Genomic DNA, 16,906 nt, shown 5'->3' with positions numbered 1-16,906 from the left:
TGCAGTTAAGAATCCCAAAGACAACACAATCCAGATTCTCTGTGTAATATTCATCTTTACGTGGCTTATTTTTATACTACCTTTACTGTCTCTTTAAAGACTTTATTTTTTAAAACTATGTATTTGTTTCTATAACTCTATATATCACCTTTATTTGTCTCTTTCAAGCCTACGTATCTTTTACACACATTGTAAACTATTACATCTGAATCTGTCTTATTGTGAATCTCTTGCCTTAAACTGCAGCAGCTGTGGCTGGCTCCGCCCACCTCAGCTTCCCAACATGGCTACGTTTACCGCCAGCTCTGGGAGCTATCGTGGGTCTATGCTTTTATCCAAGCAGCGTGTAGCCCAAAAACCTCTTTTTTTGTTTTGTACCTGCAAAGGCTAAATCTACCACGCTGCTTAATGTGCCACTTGCAGAGGCCTTATTCCCGCCATACTGCAGGTCGAGCATGCACGCCAGGAACCCGCCAGTAGCTCAAACCGGCAGCTGCCACTCATTTGAGAGAGACAATTAGGAACTGTTTTTAGCTCCTTGTTTTAGAATCTTTTTTCTCAGTTTTTAGGTGGAAACTCTTGCCACCACGTTGGACGCCATTTGTTGCTGGAGAATTTTTCTCCAGCTCCCGCCACCAAGTCCCGCCAGTCCCAGAGCCCACTTATAAAATAAACACACAAACTCTTATATATTTTAAACTGCTTGGCCATTAGCTCAGGCCTGTCATTGTCTAGCTCTTACTCTTATATTTAGCCCATTTCTATTAATCTTTACTTTGCCACATGGCTTGTGGCTTACCGGTACTTTACATCTTCCTTGTCCTGATGGCGGCTGGCAGTGTCTCTCCCTCAGCCTTCCACTTCCCAGAATTCTTTTCCTTGTCCCGCCTATACTTCCTGCCTAGCCAATGGCCAATCAGTGATTTATTTACTGACCAATCAGCAACACACTTGATATACAGAACATCCCACAGCAAGTTGGTGTCCCAAATGGCTTAATGATGCCAACTCCAGCTTAAGCATGGGAAACCATTCTTGGGCTTCATGAGCACATCTAAGGGCTCAGCACTGAGTCTCCAAGGTGACAGGATGACAACCAGATACCGACGCAAAGGAGGACCAGGCATGTAGTGTCTCTCATCACTTGCGTCAGGACCTGTGAAGACAGGAAGTAATTTCAAATTCAGTAGTTTAAGGCAAGTGCCTTTGAACTCTGGGCATCAAACAAGTACTTGGAGCAAGGCACAGGGGCTAGCTCTGGCTAAGCTTGTACTCGGTCTTGTTAAGGAAGCTTGACCTGGGGAAAGTGGGTGATATTTACTTTGTCTCCATCGCAACCAGTTACAGTGGGAGCTGCCAACGACACATCCTCTTCCAGAAACAGAGGACCCACGATAGTGCCTGGGCCAATCCTACTACCTCTTCCACTCGAACTGTTGGGGCGCAGGGGTCCATCCACCTGTGACCTGTGATTGGCTGTAACCATAGATGAACCAAGAATTCACGCTTTCCACAAACTAGTCATATGTCTTCTTGCCAATGAGACAACTGAAAAGGTAGAGCAAGGGGCAGGTTTGATAAATATTTGTTTCTGGGAGTGGTTGTCTCGGTACGCTCACTTCATGATCTTAACTGCTATTGTTAGGATTTTCAAAGATCCGGGTCCTTTGCGTTCAGTATCCATGGAGGCCAGAAGTGGGTGACAGACCCTTTGGAAGTGGAGTTACAGGGGGGATGCTGAGAAGTGAACCTAGGTCCTCTGTAAGAGCAGCAAGTGCTCTTAACTGCTGAGCCATCTATCCAGCCCTTGGCTAGATGAATTTTATTAGGTTTCATTTGAAAAAGGACCCTGTGCCGGGCGGTGGTGGCACACGCCTTTAATCCCAGCACTGGGGAGGCAGAGCCAGGTGGATCTCTGTGAGTTCGAGGCCAGCCTGGACTACCAAGTGAGTTCCAGGAAAGGTGCAAAGCTACACAGAGAAACCCTGTCTCAAAAAACCAAAAAAAAAAAAAAAAAAAAAAGACCCTGCTTCTGAAACTAGCATAAAACCACTAACACAAGAAAATGATTATTTAATACTACAAGGGTTGGTTTCAAAGGAGACACACCACACATTGTTGTTTATAAGACAGATCAGTGCCAAGCTGATGAACCAAGTCTAGCCACCACCTGTTTTTACAAAGAAAGTTTACTGTAGCACAGACATTTATGGATGCATTATCTGTGGTTGATTTTGTGCCATGATGACAGCACCAAAGCTCCAACAGAGATCTTACGGTCTAAAGGGGCTGAAATAATACTATGTAGGTCTTTATTTTAAAAAATGGTTGCTACCTCTTACTTCATAAGAATTTTAAAAAGGGAACTGGTTGAAGAGATGGCTCAGCTGTTAAGAGTATATACTGCTTGGAGTAGCACTGAACACCAACCATGTCAATGTTGTTAAGGAAGCCATTATGTGCTTGTGATAGTTAGTTGTAACTGCTTATGTAACCTAGAATCATCTGGAAAGGGAGTCTGTTGACAAGAGACTGTCTGCTTTGGATTGCCCTATGGGTATGTCTGCTGGGGGCTGTCTTAACCAAGTCAGCTGATATGAGAGGAGCATGCCCAGTGTGGGCAGTGCTATTCCCTATGCAATCCTGAACTGTTTAAGAGTAGAGAAATCAAGGTGATCACAAGAAGGCAATCAGACGGCTAGTGGTGGCACATGCCTGTAATCCCAGCACTCGAGAGGCAGAGGCAGGTGGATCTCTGTGAGTTCGAGGTCAGCCTGGTCTACAGAGCTAGTCCAGGACAGGCTCCAAAGCTACAGAGAAACCCTGTCTCGAAAAACCAAAAAAAAAAAAAAAAAAAAAAAAGAAGGCAATCAGGCAGCATGCATGCATTCATTTCTCTCCACTATTCACTGGGGATGTGATGTGACCATTGTCTCAAGCTCTTTTCATGATGCCTTCCCAGGAGCAATGGACTGTAACCTGGAACTGCAATGGTGCCTTCCCAGGAGCGATGGACTGTAACCTGGAAGTGCAATGGTCCCTTCCCAGGAGCGATGGACTGTAACCTGGAACTGCAATGGTGCCTTCCCAGGAGCGATGGACTGTAACCTGGAAGTGCAATGGTCCCTTTCCAGGAGCGATGGACTGTAACCTGGAACTGCAATGGTGCCTTCCCAGGAGCGATGGACTGTAACCTGGAAGTGCAATGGTCCCTTCCCAGGAGCGATGGACTGTAACCTGGAACTGCAATGGTGCTTTCCCAGGAGCGATGGACTGTAACCTGGAACTGCAATGGTGCCTTCCCAGTAGCAATGGACTGTAACCTGGAAGTGCAAGCTAAAACAAGTCTTTTCTCTCCTAAGTTGTTTGTTGTCAGGGTATTTTAATTGCAGCAACAGAAATAAAGTAGGAAAATACCTTTGGGGAGACAACTAGACTCAATGAAAGTTTAAACCTTCATCCAATTAGGTACCTAGACTCAACTATCAACAGAAAATGAAAAGAAAACAAAACGGGAAACGTACTAAGCCACCTCACAGATTTGCAACATGTGGTGTGGCTTTCCTCAAATAACAAGGCAGGCTGGACACTGGTGCTCAAGGGTAAGCCCACCAGCACCCGGGAGGCTAAGGCAGGAAGTGGACCACGAGTCTGGGGCTAACCTGGGTTACAGAGGCTTGCCCCAAAAAAGAAAAAATAAATAGCGACAATTTTGTTTGTGTGAGTGCCCTTGAGTAGCAGCTAAGCTCACATGTTCATGTCAAATCTGGGTTTAGCTTTTAGGCTGTCTCCTACCAGCTTGGAGACTTTGGACACGATGCTTAGCTTCTCTGAAGCTGATTCTTAGGATTCCCTGCTGGCAGTGTTGAGCATTGTAGCAGGACTCATCGGGGTCGACATTTGTTCTCCTAGGAAGCCTCATCCCATGGGCACAGCACCATCACTTCGCCTGTGTGCATTAACCCTGCTTTCTTTTTCTTCTTTATTGAGTGATTCGCTCCAGTGTCACCCTGTCTACTGTGTGCTAACTAGGCTAGCCAAGCCTGTGATGCTGCAGCAACTGGCCCTGTCAGTCACTCTGCTTCCTGACCGTGAGGCTCCAGGCAAAGTGAATGGGAGATTTCTCTAAAGATACCCCGAGAATCACAACTCTCTCATGCCATCGCCAGCTCCACAAACTGGAAACTGTGACTGCCACTATTTGAGTCAGGACCTTCTTTGACAAAGATCTGGGAGTGCAGGAAGTTCTCCTGGTGCTGATGGACTGGCAAGGTAGAATCAGAATCAAAGAGACGGAGGCTGAAATCCAAGCTATACTAAGTCTAAAGGAAATGGTAGTGGCCAACTGGGGGAGGCTGGGGCACCTAAGGGAAGACACTCCAGGAAACCTTGGACACGGGCTGCTTCTGTCCTCTAGTGGCTGCTGGCTAGCACAGCAAGTATCAGCTTCAAGATGCTGGGCATTGTTTCTGAACTTGTAAGTTATGTTGTGTTTCTTAATCATGTCTGACCCATAATTCCCTTTCCACAAAATACATTTTGTTTAATGACAGTAATTTCTAAATATTTTTCAGTGCCCCTTTGAAGTACTTCCAGGTAGGTCTTCTTTGTGAGCACACAACAGAAACACAACTCAAATTTGTTTATGTTAAAAAGGGACACTCACTGAGTCCCAGACAGGAGAAGGAAGGGTGTATGTGGATCCCTGAAGGGTTGCCTCTAGGACTGGATCCTGGCCCAGACTCCACAGACTTTTCATCAAGGCTTTGTGCCTCCTGGGGGCTGTGTCCACAGAAATTCAAACTGCAGGCTCTGGGTCCTGTGCAAAGCTTCTTAGCTCTGCAGAGTTCCAGTTCAGAATACAAACGTGGACACACACCCTTGCAGCTCAGGGGCAGGGACCTGTGACTGGCAGCTCTTCCTAAGAAACCAGGGTGGTCCTGTTCCCAGAAAGAAAGGGAGGTGGAAGGGTTCTGCCTGTTGGTCTGCCTTACATGGGACACCTTGCCTTCCAGACCCATCTGCCATTGCTACCTAAAGCTTAGACAGTTTTGCACAGTTCAAACCAGCATATTTACGGCAGTGATGACATCATAGAACCAGGGTTCCAGAAGGCTGGGGTGGTCAAGAACACGTGCCTTCTCGAGAAGAAGGAGAACCGTTAGCCAGGTGGGGCTGGAGAGTGCTTGGTGAGGAAGAGGAGGTTCCTGCCACAAACCACCTTGTCCTGTAGATCCTTCCAGAAGGCCCTGGGCTGGCTGGGAGTTAGGGCCAGAGAAGTAGGTAGGCTTGGAAGCTGGATAGAGCCCTATGATGGGACCACTGTCACCCCAAGGGGAATCCTTGAGAGGTGTAATGGCCCAAGGCAGACCTTTCAGCATCCTAAGGCTCTGAGAAACCTATCTCAGAGGGACATTCTGACTCAGAATGGGGAGGGCTGCATGTATCTGTCCGTTAAACAGCAATTTGCTATTTACCTGAAATCCTAATTCAACAGGGCCATTTGTTCTCTTTGCAACGATAGAGTGGGATAGTGAGAACAGCCAAAGAACGTCCCTCCCGAGTGCATGCTGTGTGGCAAAGACAGACAGAACAGGAGACCAGGGGGCAAGCAAGGTCACCAGAGAAGCCATCTTGCCCCTGCAGATGCTGAGGGGAAGGTGGAGGGATCCTGGCCTTTGCTCTCAACACCATACACCTGGTTTAAAGGGAAAGACGTACATCCTATGACAGGAGCAGGCCCCATGTGCTCTCATGGAGTGAACATTTTGAAGGAGAGAACACAGTTATTTTACAGATACTCTCTTCTTCATTTCTTCCCCAGGCTTCCCATCCTTGGCCAGAGCACCTCACAAGAGTTTATGTATCTAGAGGTACAGAGTGTCCCTTTGTCCCTCACTGACAATGTTAATTTTAGTTGCAAGGTCAAAACACTGTCTGGGTTTTTCTAAGCAATATGGGGAGGACCAAGACCATGTATACAAGCCCTGATATTTCTCTAGCTTCCACCACCTCAGACTTGGTGCCCATGGTAGTTCTTGTTCAAACCAATCATTATGCCCACACCATATTCCTATTGTAGTCCAGAAATCTGCCACATTCCTAGGAGTCTCGGTTCCACTTTGTAAGGAACGCGAAACAAAGTCTTGGGTGTTTATTATGTATCTTAATCATACCATCATTCTGATTGGGTAGGTATTAATAAATAAATTTTCATTTCACACATGGGGTCCGGAGAGATAAGTATGTTGTTCAAAGTCACACAGCAGTCCAGTCTTTGATAGCTGGCAGTGGGTGGGAATTCAGAGTCCTTGATCTTCAAACACACACACACACACACACACACACACACACACACACACACACACACACAGAGAGAGAGAGAGAGAGAGAGAGAGAGAGAGAGAGAGAGAGAGAGAGAGAGAGAGAGAGAGAGAGAGCGCATTAAAGTGCAGGTTATTTCTATAACAAGGTTACTTTTACTTGCTTTCTGATATGCACCTTGACAGAAACAAGCCAACAGAATCTACAAGTAACCCACCAGGAATTGCATAAGGCATAGTTTGCAGAGGTGAAGGTCATGTTTCATGTGTCTGGGAGTATGGCTTGGGGGAGATTGGCACCCCAGTGTTCCAGTCCTTCCTCTGAAGGCACGTGCTCAAATTCATAGCACAAATGCTGGTGAAGCACAATCTATTCTTCTCTCCTTTGTCAACCTGGCACCCAAATGCTGCCTGTGCCTAATTACAGGAGGACCTGCAGATGGAGCCAGGGTGGTCTTGATTTTGAGCTGTTGAATCTGGGCAATGGGTATGTGGAGGATCATGAGATTACTCTCTCTCCTTTTGTGTTTCAATTTTCCGTGACCAAAAATATGATATGAATTAAAAAATGAGTTGAGTGTGGTGGCTCTTGTCTGTGACGCTAAGGCTCTGGAAGCAGAGACAGGAGGATTGCTGAAGGCCAGCCTGGTTACATACTGATTTCCAGGATAGGCTTGGGCTGTAAAGTGAGATTGGGGTAGAGGGGGGCACTGAAACTCACCAGGAATTGTGCATTGAGTGAGCAGGAAAATGCGGTTTCTCTCCTCAGATCCCCCAGGCTCTCAGAGGCTGGCAGGCACCTCGTTCCTTTTGATGACGATGAAGGTGCTGCTTATCTGCATGGCAAGTTGCCTCCTGGTGGTGAATGGTGGAGACCTCATCAATCGCTGTGCCTTGGCCAAGATACTGCACGAGGAGGACTTGGATGGGTTTGAGGGCTACTCCCTGACGGACTGTGAGTGCCACTGCCTCAGCTCCTCTCCACCCCTCCTCTAGCTCTCTTACCCGCTTCCCTCCTTTGCCATTTGTCTTTCAAAGTCAAGTTCAAAGAACCATCTCTCGCCCCCACCAAGAAGCCTTTCCCAACATGCTGCATTTAAACCAACAACTATTAACTGAGCACTTATTATGCACCACTGTTTTAAATGTAATCAAATTCTTTCCCTCACAGTGATCACATTCTAGGAGGGGCAAGAGCAGCAACAAACACACACGCAGACATAAAGTCTTGGCTGGTGGTGACACATGCTCTAAGTGTATGATGCAGGTCTGTGATTCCCAGAGTCGAAAGCAAGAGGGTTGCTATGAAGCCAAGCAGGGCTAGATAGCAAGTTCTTGTCTCAAACAAGCAGACGAAAAAAGGCTTAAGATGGCTCAGCAGGTAAAAGCACTTGCCCTGTGAGCCTGACAACTTGAGTTTGACCCCTAAAACCAACATTGTTTTGGAAAGTTGGAGCTGGAGAAATGGCTCAGCAGTTAAGAAGATGTTCTGGTCCTCCAGAACATCTGGATTTGAGTCCCAGCACCCATGTCAAACAGCTCACAACCACCTGCAACTCCATCTCCAGGAAACCTGACACCTCTGGCCTCCACACGTACCCTGAAGTCACGCACAGAGACACACATAATTAAAGATGACTCTGTTTTACCACACCTATAACCCCAGGACTCTATGGCGAAATGAGTGCAGAGGAAGGGAAATTACCCTGAAGCTCCCGGGCCGGCCAGCCTGGAGTCCACACACGCCGGCCAGCCTGGAGTCCGTGACGCAGCTGCAGAAACAAGAAAAGCAAAGAGGAGAACCCTCTCCAAAAGTTGTCTTCTAACTTCAACATGCATTCCCATTCTCTCTGTGTCTGTCTGTCTGCCCACTTGCCCTGCAACCCCCCCCCCACACACACACACTTAAAAAAAAAAAAACCTTAAAAGCAAATACATGTGCAAAGGTAACTGCTGAAGTGAGGAGGTCAGAGACAGACTCTGGGGAAGTGACCCTGGGCAGTGTTGAAAGAAGCGACAAATGTCTAGAGGAAAGGCACTCCAGGCCAAAGGAGCAGCCAGTGCAAAGGCTTTGTCCATGGTCCTGCATGGAAGGGCTCTTTCCTTTCCATGGGAAATCTGTGCACACCTGCCTTGTAACACTTTCTCCACTTCTCCTGCTGTGTGTGCGTGTGCGTGTGCGTGTGCATGTGTGTCCTGGCACACAGTAGGTACTCAGCAAGTGCAGAAAACATAAGTGGGTGGAAAGATAGGGGGGGCGGCTGTACAAATGGACAGGGAAATGGACTGAAGGACGGATGGAGTCTGTGGGTACTTCTAGCTCTTCAGGAATAGCTAGCCTCTTGGGCCTTGTTCCCTCTCCTGATGCCTTGCTCCCACTTTTGTTCAGTCGACTCCTTCCCACTCAGCTTGCGTCCTTCTAACGCCCAAGCCTCTTCTCTCTGTTCTAAGGGCTGTGCTTGGCTTTTGTGGAAAGCAACTTCAACACATCAAAGGTGAACGAGAATGTAGACGGCAGCTTCGACTATGGAATCTTCCAGATCAACAGCCATTACTGGTGCAACGACTACCTGAGTCATTCAGAGAACTTCTGCCACACGGACTGTGAAGGTCTGGCTGGGAGCCCTGGGGTGGGAGGGCTGAGAGAGGAAACCAGGCCCTACTTACAGGCACAGCCTAGGCATGTCCTTCCAGGGATGGTTTAGAGAGCAAGGAGTCCCTTAACTGAGCAGAGGAATAGCTCCACAGTCTTAATACCCCATCCTTGCGTGGGGTCTGGAGGGTCCCTTGAGGAGGATCCAGAAAGACTCTTAATGGCTGGGAGTGGCATTGCAGGCACACTAATTAACAACATGTTCTGTATTGAGCGTATCATATGCATAGCTCATTTTATCCACCCTTCCACACAACAGAAACTTTATGATCCCTGCTTCCCAGATGAGCAAATTTAGGCTCAGAGAACTTCTAAGGGCTGTTGTCTTTAGTACCACCTATTTGGGAGGCTGAGGCGGGAGGACTGTCTGAGCCCAGAAATTCAAGGCTGGCCTGGGGCCATACAATGAGATGCTGTCTGAGGAAGGGAGGGAAGGAGGGGAGGAGGGAGGGAGGGAGGGAGGGAGGGGAGGAGGGAGGGAGGGAGGGAGGGGAGGAGGGAGGGAGGGAGGGAGGGGAGGAGGGAGGGAGGGAAGGGGAAAGGAGGGAGGGAGCCTGGAAATGTGACTTTCGGCCTTAAATGCTCAGGTATAACCATTCACTGGTTCCCAGGCTAACGGCCGGATCAAAGGCCAAGTACAAATTTCTTGCCTCAAAGCTAATCTAGGAGGCTTGACAGGACCAGTGTCTCCTTCCTACCCTAACATTCTTGGGTTTCTCACCTACAGACCCCTTTATAAGCAGGACTTTTTCTTGGTCTGTGTGTTGTCTGTTTTTACACCCTTTCCTCCCAGAAATCTGAAAACTCTGGGTGAGCCATTACCTACCCTGGCTGGAGGAACAGCAGTGGGCAGGGTCAGTCTCCTCCGGGCCCCACTTCCCATCTCTGGCAGCCACAGCAGGGCTATCCAAATGGGTCCCTAGGATGGAGGCCTTGCCTAATCTGGAAGTGCTCAGGCCCTAGGTTGACAAGTGCAGGCAGAGACAGTGTCTGTTTAGTCTTTGGGATTAGCCTTTGAACATATCACAGGTGACCTCCTCTTTCTTTTCAGATATGCTGGGTCCCAACCTCCTTCCATCTATCCACTGTGCGAAAAAGATTGTGTCTGGATCAGGAGGGATGAGAAACTGGTGAGGAGGCTGGGTGGGATCGAGTTAGGAGGAGCATATGACAGAGTGAGAGGCAGTGGACAAGGACTTGTGGGCAATCGCTTACAGAGGTTTAGAAAAACACGGAGCTGGAGAGATGGTTCAGTGGTTAATATCACTGGCTGCTCTTTCAGAGGACCCTGGTTCAATTCCTGGCACCCACAGGACAGATCACAAACATCGGCAACTCCAGTCCTAGGGGAACCAACACCCTCTTCTGGCCTCCACTGGCATTGCATGCACATGGTACACAGGCAAATACTCTCATATACAAAATAAAAATGAAAACCTCAAAAAATTAAAAAAAGGAAAAAGATGGGGTAGTGAATAGCATTCTTTGACATAATACCTGGGGTTGGTTCTTTCTCTGATATTGAATTAATAACTTTTCTTTCTTTCTTTCTTTCTTTCTTTCTTTTTTTTGGTTTTTGTTTTGTTTTTCGAGGCAGGGTTTCTCTGTGTAGCTCTAGCTGTCCTGAAACTTGCTTTTTAGACCAGGCTGGCCTTGAACTCACAGAGATCCACCTGCCTCTACCTTCCAATGCTGGGATTAAAGGTGTGAACCACAATTGCCCTGCAATAACTTTTGATTATAATAAGACAAAGCAACTTGACTTAGCAGAGGAAAACTATTTGTGCACATGTTTACTTTACTTATTTTTAGTTTGTGTATGTGTGTGGCATGCACGTCTGCGTACATGTGTGTGGAGGCCTGATGTTGATGGAGTCTTCCTCAGTCTCTCTTCACCTTACTCATTCAGCAGTCTCCAAATTGTACCCAGGGCTCACAGATTTGGCTAGTCTGGCTAAGCAGTTTGTTCCAGGAATCCCCTGTCTCAGCGCTCAGAACACTGGAATTCGAGGTGGACAGGCCTTCCTGACACTTATGTGGGTTTTGGGGGGAATTCCAGCTCTGGTCTTTATGTTTGTGAACCATCGCCCAGCCCAGAAATTTATTTTGAGAGGATGTCTCTTACTGAGCCCACTGAAGGGATGCAGCTGGGCCTCAGGAGAAAGTTGGAACCTCAGGAGAGGCTTCTCATGGCCAGTTCTGCTTCCACGGCTTCCACGTTCAAGTCACCAATCTCTGCAGACCAGCATCCCCTGCTCTCCAATCCACAAGACAGCATCCCAAGTCTATAACTTGAAGTCCTTGGTGGATGGGTTAGTCAAGTCCTGGTCAAAGTTCCTGATACAGCGACTCTAATTGGTTCAGTGTGAACCAGTGTTTTCCCCCTTGATCCAATCCGCCGAAAGCATAGCCAAGTCGTTATACAAACGTGTCTCCTGCAGAGGCCTTCTCATAATCAACAATATTTCCTATTAAAAGGGACTCCTTAGTGGTACAGATACCTCAAAGTTTTCAGCTCCTCAAAACTGGAGGCATAGGGGACCACTTAATCTTTTCTGTGCTTCAAACTGGACATAAAACTAATACAAATGGCCCCATATACAGGAACTGGTAAGAATGCAAAGGGTTGTAAGTGTTGCATGCTCAAAACAAGATCCAGGAAGGAAACTTAATGATCATCGGGGCTGATCCTTTTTGAAGGGGAGGTTCAAAGGTTGCAACTAGGATTTTGTTTTAATTAGCTCTAAATCCTATAGAATAGTGACCCCCACCTTCAAAGGGAAGTGAGGAATTAAAAATGTGGATGCTTATGAATGAGGGAAGAGGGCAAGCCCCAGGAGTGAGGGAACCTCAAAGAAGAATCAGAAAGGACAGCCCAGTCAGGAATGAAGTGGACTCTGGGTGCTGCTTTGCAGGGAGGCGTCTCCAATACTAGATCACAATGTGGGGAAGCAGCAATTAAACAGAGAACGAAAACCTTCTCTTTACTCCACAGGGTAGAATGGAGGTTGCACTGTTCCGAACGGCCGCTCTCCTATTGGATGACAGGATGCCATCTGGGATGAACCAGGGTGCAGACCCACCGGAGAGTCACTCCAGAACCCCTCTTCTACTGGGAGATTCTTCACTACTTCATCTTCTTGCTTTCACCTCACACTATTTTCTTCTCTTCCCACTCACAAGTAAAAATGACCAGAGTCCCAGGGGAAAATGTCTTACGGAGGTTCCGTGCTTGTGTTCATCCAGACCCAGTTCCTTTGTTCTTAACTGTCATTTGCAAACCAAGAAGACGTCAAATAAATACAATTATTTTTTAAAAATTTATTAAAGCACACTCTGGGCAAAGAATGTGTTTATTTAGTTCTTAATTCCACTTACATTTGAGTACGTACCACTTTAAGAGTGTTCTAGGCATGAGAAAAGGGAAGACTGACACACACACACACACACACACACACACACACACATATATATATATATATATATATGTTGCTCTTAAGGGATTCACAATTAAGTTAGTGAAGAAGAGCCAGCCACAGACATTACAGTGGGTGATAAAATATTTACTAAAATCTATACTTGTTGCTTAGAAACAGTACCAAGCTATTAGTAATTACACCCCAACAACTATTTTTAAAGGTTAATAGAAGATTCAGATATAGGTAGCCAGTGGGGCTGAGGGTCTGGCATTGAAATGGAGAAAATGGGACTGAGATAAAAAAAAAAAATGGTAACAGGTGCCAATGACTTGGAGAGAATGAATGAGAATCTAGATTATCAAAAAAATAATAATTTTTAAAAAAGTAGAAGAGGACCAGCAAAATGGTTCAGCAGGCAAGAGTGCTTGCTGCCAAGCCTGAGGACCTGAGTTCAATCCCAGGAACCTACATGGTAGAAGAAAACTGACTCCTGGAAGTTGTCCTGACCTATACACCTGTGCAGTGATATGTGGGTGTACCACACACACACACACACACACACACACACACACACACACACGTGCATGCGCGTGCGCATGAAAGCTTTTCTGGATAGGATCTGATTGGTTTGGCAGGAGCAGACATGGAGTATAATTTGCTTAAGGACACGGCACAAAGGCAGAAAAGGGACAGCTGGGGAAATGGCCTGCACACAGCCACTATCAGTAGTGTCTAACTAGAGTGTTCACGTGGGCCACTTAGTCCTCTACCCCGAGCTTTAACCGCATCGACAAGGATCTGACTGTTCACTAGCTTCCTGACTTCTATATTTCACAAGCAAGTAGGAAGTCAATCAGTAACTAAGCCAGAAGAGCCCCACATTAGATACTTATCTTGTGTCAAAATACCCGAAAAACCCAGGGTTTTATTTCTTATTTTTCATTCTTTGGCTCATAGTTTGAGGGTCCAGTCCATCACGGTTGACATGGCAGCAGGAGTGTGAGACTAATTGATCACATGGCATCTGCAATTAGAAAGCAGAAAGAGATGCACGCTGATGTTCAGCTAGCTCGCTTTCTCCTTTTTGATTGGTCCAGAACCCCAGACCAAGGGATAGTGCCACCCACATTCAAGTCGGTCTTCCTTCCTCAGTTAAAACTTTCCTGGAACTATCCTCCCAGACACACCCCATGGTGTGTTTCCATGGCGATCCTAAATCTAGTCAAGCTGATAAGGATTAATCATCACAAATTCGAACTTGATTTCAATACTTCGTTAAGAATATTACAACTAGTCTCAGCATTTTTTGGTAAAATAATTTCTAGCATCAAACTTTTATGGAAGTCATACATGCAGGAGAGGGGAATATAATACACTTCATTTTATAAAATGAAAAACTAATATTGTCAGGACTGGAGAGATGGCTCAGTGGTTAAGAGCACTGGCTGCTCTTTTAGAAAACACAGGCTCAATTCCTAGCACCCACATGGCAGCTCACAACTGCCTGTAATTCTAGTTCCAGGGGATCCAACACCATCTTCTGGCCTCCGTGGGCAACAAGTATGTGTGGTGCACAGTCATACATGCAGGCAAAGGCACTTGTAAACATTAAAATAAAATTTACTATTTTGTTGCGGACAGGTGAAAACGTCATCATAGACCAGTATGGAGCCGAGGGCTGTCATACAGAACTCAAATGTTCTTCAGTCCTTTCGTCGTCCTCCGAAAGCCTACAATTACTGAGTCGTAGGTCTCACCTTCTCTCTGCGCGTTACTCCAACAAGTAGCCCATTGTATCTCCTGGAACACCTTCCTTAGGTGTATCAGCTCCAGGATTTATGTGGGTCCATTTTGATCCCTTTCCAAATTTTTCTTCTCAACTCACAGCTTCTCACACTCTCCAAACTCCACATATACACATCAGCAGAAACTCCAGGACAAGCAGGGACATGTCTTTAAAGGTTTCACGCTAGACCCCTAGTGGTTGAATTCTGGCTTAGTTTTGCATAATTAAAACTCTTTAAAGTTAACTCAAAGGATCCCATCTTTAGAAGTCATTTCCCACCAGTTCAACAGTGCTAACTGGATAGTAGACTCTTTTGGAAGTGAAGATGAAGCTGGATCCTGTACGTCTACCCTTGAAAAAAAAAATGCTTGGTTAGGAGCACTAGAGTCAGCTCTAGCGTTGGAGCGGTGCGGTTGGCGCCGAGGATTATACACCAGAGGTCTGCCGGGTGACAAGGGGAAGGACGAAGCTGGCCCGCCGCGGGCCACACCCTTCGCACGTGCGCCTGTGCAGGCGTTGCTCGCCGCGCAGGCGCACTGAGGGGAGGATGTAGGGGTTGCACCAAGAGCGCGAAAGCGTTGAATGGAAACCTGAGCTCTGGGCCCTCTGGTGGAGGCTGCACTGAGGAGGGAGGATGGACGAGGCCACCTCCCGCGCCTGGGGAGACCCGGTCCCTCCCCCTTGGAGCTCCGGCTGCAGGTAATGGCTTCAGCTGACACAGGTCCAGGACCCGGCGGTGGGCAGTGAGCCCGCCGGGCGCCCTTAGCCACCCGCACTTCTCACGCCCTCGTCGCCTCCTCAGAGGAAAAGCCTCTCTCTGTGCGTGCGAGGTGAAGGGCGGCGACTCGTGGGAACTGGGGCGGGAGATGAGCGCTCACGTCGTGGGCCTCCCACAGCATTCTCTCCCCGTTCACAGCGTTCTCCCAGTTTGCCCTTCTGTTGCTAATCCGGGCCTTCCCGAACTCTGCAGCGGGCCCCGGTTTCCACACCATCCTCAACTTTTCCTGGGCCAGGGACGCGCAGAGAGCCCCGAAGGCTTGAGACCGGAAGGCTTGAGACTCTTCAGACGTGGTCCGTGAAGGTGGGTACAAATGAGGGAGCTGGAGTGAAGTTGAGCTCAGCCCTAGCGTTTGTGCGGCTCTCTGGTTCACGACTGCATCTCGGTGTATTTTCACTTGAGCCGCGAGGGCTTTCTGGATGGTTACATGATTTTTTTTTTTTCCAGGTTTGCAGCAGTGACTGGTGTAAAAGGTCAAACCCAAGTGTACTCATGTAGACTATTCCGCATCGGGTTTCTGTTGCCTTTAAATTTAAGACATCACAGGAGGTTAGCTGTGTTGCTTTCCTGTAGATTTAAGATGTGTGAGTTTGACAAACTGTCCGTTGTAACCGTTTCCCAGAAAATAGGCTTCTTTAATGTGCTGTAGAAACCCTCTTCCATGTCAGCATGCCAACCGATTTAATTTCCCAGCGCCTGCCTCGGGGCCACATCTATGACTCTCAATTCAAACACCTGTCCTTTTCAAGGACCGTTTCAGTTACTGATTGGCCACCTGATCTGTCTTTTTGCTTATCTTTGTCCATGTAGCTTTCCTCGTCCACTTTATTGACTCTGAGAACTTTCCTCAGTAGGGATCCCTATTACACCATCTCTGCTTCTGTACCTTGTTCAACACTTTCTTCCATCTTTGTTCATCCACTTCTAATGATGGAGGAGATCATCTGTCATGCATTGTTTAATTATTTAATTGTGGTCTGTTTCTAACCTGTGACCAGGTCCAGGCATTTATATAGTATAGATGTCACTGGAGAAATTACAAAACAGTAGTGAGTTTTTCCTGCTTTTTGGAAACTGGGACTATTTCATAAATCTTAGGTGTTAAGCACTCGGGAGGTAGAGCCAGGCGGATCTCTGTGAGTTCGAGGCTAGCCTGGGCTACCAAGTGAGTTCCAGGACAGGCGCAAAGCTACACGGAGAAACCCTGTCTCAAAAAACCAAAAAAAAAAAAAAAAAAAAAAAAGAATCTTACAAGTTGCAGGGCAGTGGCGTACACTTTTAATCCCAGCATTCGGGAGGCAGAGCCAGGCGGATCTCTGTGAGTTCGAGGCCAGCCTGGGCTACAGAGTGAGAGCCAGGAAAGGTGCAAAGCTACACAGATACACAGAGAAAAACAAAACAAAACAAACAAACAAACAAAAAAAAGAATCTTACAAATTAAGCCCATCATTGAATAAGTGAAGTCATACTTAGTACAGAGTTTAAGTATTCTTTTAGCTTTGGTGAATACAGCTACCTTGTTCCCCCTGACACATACCTTTTACAAATATAGAAAAGAGAATGATATTTTTTTTTTTTGAGACATGGTTTCTCTGTGTAGCTTTGCGCCTTTCCTGGAACTCACTTGGTAGCCCAGGCTGGCCTCGAACTCACAGAGATCCTCCTGCCTCTGCCTCCCGAGTGCTGGGATTAAAGGCTTGCACCAGTGGGCGGTGGTGGCGCACGCCTTTAATCCCAGCACTCGGGAGGCAGAGCCAGGCGGATCTCTGTGAGTTCGAGGCCAGCCTGGGCTACCAAGTGAGTTCCAGGAGAGGCGCAAAGCTACACAGAGAAACCCTGTCTCGAAAAACCAAAAAAAAAAATAAAATAAAATAAAGGCTTGCACCACCACCACCACCACCGCCTGAGAATGATATTTTTAAAAGCACCTTAAGAGAAAATTTTACT

General features: G+C 47.1%; 1 protein-coding gene across 2 annotated transcripts; it reads left to right on the top strand.

The window, feature by feature from the left end:
• Nucleotides 1-5,113: 5,113 nt before the first annotated feature.
• Lyzl6 (lysozyme like 6) lies at nt 5,114-12,324 on the top strand. Of its 2 annotated transcripts, none has more exons than XM_059269756.1 (5): nt 5,114-5,283; nt 7,093-7,278; nt 8,775-8,933; nt 10,028-10,106; nt 11,972-12,324. In XM_059269756.1, the coding sequence occupies exons 2-5, from the start codon at nt 7,137-7,139 to the stop codon at nt 12,039-12,041; spliced, it is 450 nt and encodes a 149-aa protein (XP_059125739.1). In that variant the 5' UTR covers nt 5,114-5,283; nt 7,093-7,136; the 3' UTR covers nt 12,042-12,324. The 2 variants fall into 2 exon arrangements, with proteins under 2 accessions (XP_059125739.1, XP_059125740.1); XM_059269757.1 differs by having other exon boundaries at nt 5,133-5,169.
• Nucleotides 12,325-16,906: the final 4,582 nt, after the last annotated feature.

The sequence above is a fragment of the Peromyscus eremicus genome, chromosome 8a, assembly GCF_949786415.1.
Source record: "Peromyscus eremicus chromosome 8a, PerEre_H2_v1, whole genome shotgun sequence".
Classification (NCBI taxonomy): Eukaryota; Metazoa; Chordata; class Mammalia; order Rodentia; family Cricetidae; genus Peromyscus; species Peromyscus eremicus.
Note: the sequence above shows the minus strand (reverse complement) of the source record. Positions and strands in the feature narration are given on the sequence as shown.

Excerpts from the sequence above, each read along its gene's own strand:
- Lyzl6 (XM_059269756.1), top strand. The coding sequence starts at position 7,137 with ATGACGATGAAGGTGCTGCTTATCTGCATGGCAAGTTGCCTCCTGGTG. Across the intron at positions 8,934-10,027 it reads CTGCCACACGGACTGTGAAG|ATATGCTGGGTCCCAACCTC; the intron begins GTCTGGCTGGGA and ends CTTTCTTTTCAG. Across the intron at positions 10,107-11,971 it reads TCAGGAGGGATGAGAAACTG|GGTAGAATGGAGGTTGCACT; the intron begins GTGAGGAGGCTG and ends TTTACTCCACAG.